Genomic DNA, 6,581 nt, shown 5'->3' with positions numbered 1-6,581 from the left:
TGCGCATCGGTTCTTGGCCACTCGCGCTGACCAGCCAACATTGCGGGCGGATATCGTGTTCGCTTTTCGGTTTTACAAGGCATCAAGTTAAATTTTGGGGTTGAAATATAGCTTTTTGCCTTCCATTGGGCCATAACAATGTCTTCCGAAAAGTTTGAAGACCTTGAGGATGAACTGAAGGCGCTACATGAAGATATAACTGGGAAAATAACCAACAAAATTCCGAAGTTATCTGGAGGTATGAAACATCATAAACTTCATTTCAAGATTTTGAATTGCCTGAAAAATTGAGTAAAAGATTGCTGAGTTTGCTAAATCTAAGCCATACAACAATTTTAATGTTTCAGAATTGAGAAAAAGTACAATTCGGGAAGTCGAGAAGAAGATCGAAGATGCCAACTTAATAGTGAGTTAAAAATGGCAAATGACTTGTTTGTTCATGATCAGTGCCTGCTTACAATATTTTCTTCCGTTTATCAGTTTCATTAACTTACTTAGTGCATTATTTTTTATGTTCGTTTTCTTGGAAAACGTTTTTATTTCCTGTGCGATCCTTTATTTTGTGGTTCTCTGTAACAAAAATTTCTCTTTCACTGACTTATCACGTGAGGTTATGATGTGATAATTTATATGTGAGGGGGGGGGGGGGTGGAGGTAGGAGTACGAGTGAATAACCATGATCGAACAGAAAATTAAAAGGGTTCCATTGTAAGAAGGGGACAGGAGCTTTCAAGCCTCAGGGAGGAAGGCAGGAGTTCTAAAGCAAGGGGGAGGACCTCTCAAGCCCCAGGGAGGGGAACAGGAGCTCTAAGGCTTCAGGAGGGGTACTCCCTAGAATTTTTTGGTTTTTGTGGGGGTGTGCTGACCAGTGTTTTAAAATTACCCTTTCTTTTTTTGACCAAATGTGCTAACCCTTTCTCAGTCCTGGCCTATATTAATAGCAGTTACAAATTATTGAAGAAAATGTCTGTTATCCATCATACAGTTGAATCCCGATAGCTCAAATCCTCAATAACTTGAACTTCCAGCTAACTCAAACCTTTTTCAATTCCCATCCTGGTCATTTTCCTACTAATTTTGCCCTTGATATCTCGAACCTTTTTCGATTTCCCTTGAAGGGGTATCAAATGGTCTTCGCGAGCATTTGCGAGCATGCGAGCAAAGCGTTTTTCTTTGCGAGCACGAGCACTGACAAAAGTTAGCCTTGCGAGCAACGAGCACTTTTCAAAAAGTTACACCACTGAAAACCGAGCATGCGAGCACTTGTAAAAATGTGAGAGCACGAGCAAACGAGCACCCATTAAAATTTTGCGAGCATTGCGAGCACTGCGACATTTTGAGGGACCATTCATGACCCCTCCTTGAAGGTTCGAGTTATCAGGATTCAACTGTATAATTAATTTTCTCTCAGATTGAAGAGATGGAAGAAGAAGCTGGCACAGCCCCAGTAACATATAGAAATTCTATGATGTCCAGAATACGCAGTTACAGGAGAGATTTCGATAAACTCAAAAGAGATTTGGTAAGATCAGATGTTTTTATGTTGATTTGTTTATAGGAAACAAACTCAGATATCAGTCGTAAGGTGCACCTGTTCTGGATATTTTGAAAGTTCCTGAAATCCCTATCCTTTCATATCATACCTTCAGCCGGAAAAAGGTATGCCTTTCAGGTGGAGCCTCTGTATAGCTACTGTAGGGAGTTCCCTTTCCCAGGGGCAGATTCCCCCTTGGTGGGGGGACTCCCTCCCAGGAGCAGATTTCTCCCTGGGGCACCTGCACTGATAAACTTAATTTTCTATTTCTAATCTCGTGGATACATGTATGAAATCAGGGCTCAAAATAATTTTTGGATACTGCCGGTCTTGTTGACCGGCCAATCTTTTGCTCGGTCATGTCTCGTTTTTGCCAGTCATTTGATTTTTCTCATGCCTTTCTGCCATCGCCTCTGCTCACGCGTGTGTCGCTAGTGTCATTTTGTCCTTCTTCTTCCGTTCTCTCCTACTCGTCATTGTCTCTCTGTCACTGGGTGGGGCTCGGTGCCTCTGTCTCGCAGTGTCCGCGTGCCTTTGCTCCCGTTCTCGCTTCCTTTCCCTCTTGTTCTGATTCTTCGCTCCAGAGATGCGGCCCATCACTTTCATTGTTGTCTGTGACGCCGGACGCGATACTATTTTTTTTGTCGTCGGCCGTTCCGGCTCTCTCTTACACCACGTCTTAGGTGGTCATTGTCAGCACCATGGCAAATGTTCAGTTGTGAAATGGCGCAATTAGAAACTTTGCTGACATAGCATTCAAAGCGTGTTTAATGATTTTATTATTTTCTCATGATCTTGCTGGTGAAAACACGCTCGCTCGTACTTTCTGGTGCATATAGTTTTTTATCCTCTACGAGTGCTGTTTTTCTCGGCCCGCCTGACAATGAACTGTATTGCGTACGCGTGTTTTATAGGACGTTGAGATGCCTGTTCATTGTTGTCTGTTTAGCGTATTTACAGACGGGATGTTTCCTGGTTTATTAGCACCGCTAACAAATCCGCAGAGCGTGCCGCCTCATCTGTATTCTACAAATTTGTGACTGCAGCTGCTTGATATTTTATGATTTTACTGTAATTGCGAAATACTGCAAATAATTTTTTTTTTGTGTGTTATTCATTTGAAGGCTGCGGTCAAATGACCGCCGTACCAAAATTTGTCCGGACAAATCGTCATTTTGGCCGGACAGTTGACCGGCCGTTATTGAGCCCTGGAAATAATAATTTTTACAATGGTAGAATATACTTTTTTTTGTTGATAGGGAAAACCAAGTGGACAGGTTAATGTATCATTTGGAAGAGAAGAACTTTTTGATGAGGATCCCATGGTATGTTGACTTCATTCTTAACTTATCTTCACTATGTAACATGTAACACACTGTTTTAAAAGTATCAAGCTATGTTATACTCACCATATTGTACATGTGTTTGCTTTCACTTACCTTACATGGGAGGCGCGGTGGCCTAATGGTTAGAGCGCCGGACTCCGGATCGAGCGGTCCGAGTTCGAGCCCCGGCCGGGGTCACTTGTGTTGTGTTCTTGGGCAAGCCACTTTACTCTCATAGTGCCTTTCTCTAGCTAGGTGTATAAATGGGTACCGGCGACATAATGCTGGGGGGGAACCCTGCAATGGACTAGCATCCCATTCAGGGGGGAGTAGAAATATTCCTAGCCGCTTAATGCTACGAAAACCGGGATAAGCTCCGGCAGTGTGGGCCGCTTGGCTCGTGGCTTCTCCTTTATATTGTACATGTGTTTGCTTTCACTTACCTGCAGGCTGGGCAGAAAAACAAAGTACGGCAGGGAACAGAGACTCTTAATAGGGCAACTGAGAGTATTGCAAGATCAACCAGAGTTGCCGTAGAAACTGGTAAGTTAGTATGGTCAAGTTAGACTAATGAGTCAGCTGACTTGTTAGTTGATGTATCTGTAATCATCAAGTCCATTTGCAGTGTGATGGGCAACTGTGTTGGTAGTGTAATGGCAATGGGTTGGTAATGTACATGCCAGTGTTTGCTGTCTTGTTAGTAATCACTGTTTTGGTGGACAATATTGTGTTTATGTGTTGGAAGGTCCTTTTTTTTTACAGTATGTTAGCGTGGACATTGGTCACTGTTATTTATAGTTTGTTGGCAAATGTTTTGGTGGCATATTGGGCAATGCACTGGCAGTCTGTTGGCCAACATGATACACCTAGTAAGCATAATCTCAAGCAAATAATGAGCCACAGCTTTTGTACACTGGAAAACAAATTTGTTGATGTAGAAACATGGTCTCTTAATTCTTTCTTGATTTGTTGCTAAACTTCAAAGAACTGAGGTTCAAAAATATTTATGGCAAATTATCAGTATAAAGAAGGACTTGATGTCTTTGAGGTTGGGACTTTATCTGAGAGGTTATTATTTTTTTTATATCCATATCTCATAAGAAAAAGCACCTAATTCTGTTTTTGTGTTGCAGAACAAATTGGTGATGAAATTATTGAGGAACTTGGAGATCAGCGGGAGTCTCTTGTAAGGACAAGAGACAGGGTAAGAACATGGTTTGCAGATATTTGATCTTGTATTATCAACTACTGTTTGCAGATCTGTACACTATACAGCTAGACATCTGTCCACACACACTTACTTGCACCCCTCCCCCCCCCCCGACCTTCTGTGGGAGAGATGGCTGAATCTTAACCCCAAAAAATCATTCTGATAATGATGTACATGCCGTTTTAGAGAGAGATCTGCATAGTGCCTTGTATTTGTTGATGATTGCAAAAACTCAATTACAAACAATCAATCTGGGGCACCATATGGATCACTATAGAGCTATGTCATCAGACCCCGATAAAAAAAAAAAAAAAAAAAAAAAAAAAAAAAAAAAAAAAAAAAAAAAAAAAAAAAAAATTTAAAAAAAAAAAAAAAAAAAAAAAAAACGGATAAAAAATAAAAACAAACAGGAACCCCCCTGGCAGGGCCTCTGATCAGCATGAAAATGATGCAGGTCAAGTTTCAGATATTGCTTGAGCAGTGAAAGAACTGAGCACGATAATTACATTTAAATAATATTGGCTTTCTTCTTTAAATTGTTACTTAACAGCTCAAAGATGTTGATCAAGATCTGGGCAAAAGCAAGAGAATTCTTAATAGCATGGCAATAAGGTAAAATGGAAAGTAGTATTAATTTTTTTTTGCAATCCAATCTACATTACAAAGAGCTGATTGGATGGTTGGTTGCTTTGCACACAAGGCTTTGTTAACATTATTGATCATCATCATCATCATCAATCCTTAAATGCACCATGGAATGCATAAGTCTTAAGCTTCAGAGTTAACACTGTTACCACTTTCTCACTCTCGGCCATTTTCACAGCTACTCGTTCGTCCTGTCTTAGACTCATTCTGAATTCACTTGTATCAGCTGTATCAGAAAATGACCACATGTATAAAAACATGTTGCAGAGCTTGGGACTTATTTATCAGAATTTCAGGGAACAAGCACTATGCCTTTTATGAGTGAAAATTATATTTATAAAATGTAGCAGCAGTGTTTTAACCATTAACATTGTTTACTTTCTTTCCAGAATTGCTACAAACAAGCTGATCCTGTTGTGTATCATTTTGGTTGAACTAGCTATCCTAGGTGCTGTGGTATATATAAGATTTTTTAAAAAAGACAAAAAGAAGGGTAGTTCTTAATTTGTCATTACCTTACTACATAATTCATTTTAACGAAGCAGATAGCCTTTTTCATTCTTATGAATCAAAATAGTCAAAATGACATAGCCTGACTGTTTATTCTCACAAATGTCAATGTATGGTTTCTAGTATGTGGACCCAGATATTTTGCTTTCTGTGGATAAAATAACTACGAAACTAGATGTAGTATGAGAGAGATTAAGCATGACGTTTATTTTTCCCCGCGAATGGCAAAAATTCTACTTCTGCCATCTGCTGGCATTTGTACATGGAAATCGTTACATGTAATCGTTATATGTGTTAGTTCTGTGTTTGTTGTGAATGTGGAATTTTTTTCTTTTTTTTATTAAGGATTAATTTTAGAATTCAATAAAAGGGTAACGGAATGAAAGGCAAGCTCACATTTGCCGTATAGCGTCATGTTTAATCTCTCTATACTTAGAAAAATCCAAGAAAGCATGTCATAGTTTTACCTTCAATTGGTCATTACAACATTCACTCAAGAAAACAATACATGGAGGTGTGAATGAAACCATCACAGCGATTTAACAAATTAAAAAAAAAGAAACATTATATCATAAATATGGTACCTATATACACTAATGCTCACAGAGGAAGTTATATTCAAACAGTTTGACACTGAATGAATTGGAATAAACTTTAATTAATGTCTTTTGTACATGTAAATAGGACAACAATTCATGCTTGATACAGAATTTTTGTATAGGCAAGATCCTATTAAATAGTAAAAATAAATTATTAATAATTAGTAAGTCAAGCAAATACAGCAGTAGTGGAAATGAAATAGAAGAGTTTCTGCGAAGAAAGTAGTTTATTACATTTATGTTACAGTGGAACCCCGATATAACGATGAATATGTTATGTCCCGGCAATAGTAAAATGTATGGGACGGAACCCCGATATAACGATTCCTCGATATAACGATATCATTCTACTGCCCCCTTGGCATATCGTTATATCGGGGTTCCACTGTATTGAAGTATGATGATCACCATTAAATATGACTTGTCAATTTCTACAAGTTGTTTCTTGTGTGAGTACAGTTAGCCCAACATTTGGACATCTGTTCAGATTTTACTTTCTTGCTTCTTCCTTTTCTCCTTGTTACTATTCTTATACCCTCTTCCAGTGTTACATGCATAGCTATCTTTCTACATCCATCTTTCGACCTCGTCTTTTGAAATGTTGTTTGAAATGAGCCAATCAAAACTGATGCATACAAGTGTTGGTTTCATGCAAATGACCCCACAAGGTCAGAAGGTCATGCAAGTGGGCTGTGATTGGCAGATTTTGATCCATCTTAGCTTCTTTGTTAATCAAGTCCAAAGATGGCTGTTGATAA

General features: G+C 39.0%; 1 protein-coding gene across 1 annotated transcript; it reads left to right on the top strand.

The window, feature by feature from the left end:
* Positions 1-7: 7 nt before the first annotated feature.
* Positions 8-5,390, top strand: LOC144634489 (vesicle transport through interaction with t-SNAREs homolog 1B-like). Its single transcript, XM_078493447.1, has 8 exons — positions 8-238; positions 348-406; positions 1,412-1,522; positions 2,794-2,859; positions 3,309-3,402; positions 3,993-4,063; positions 4,620-4,681; positions 5,104-5,390. Exons 1-8 carry the CDS (start codon positions 139-141, stop codon positions 5,216-5,218), a joined length of 678 nt encoding a protein of 225 aa, XP_078349573.1. The 5' UTR covers positions 8-138; the 3' UTR covers positions 5,219-5,390.
* The last annotated feature ends 1,191 nt before the right edge of the window (positions 5,391-6,581 follow it).

The sequence above is a fragment of the Oculina patagonica genome, chromosome 13 (assembly GCF_052425735.1).
Source record: "Oculina patagonica isolate OP01 chromosome 13, crgOcupat, whole genome shotgun sequence".
In the NCBI taxonomy this organism is placed as follows: domain Eukaryota; kingdom Metazoa; phylum Cnidaria; class Anthozoa; order Scleractinia; family Oculinidae; genus Oculina; species Oculina patagonica.
The sequence above is the reverse complement of the archived record's forward strand: the minus strand, read 5'-3'. Positions and strand labels throughout refer to the sequence as shown.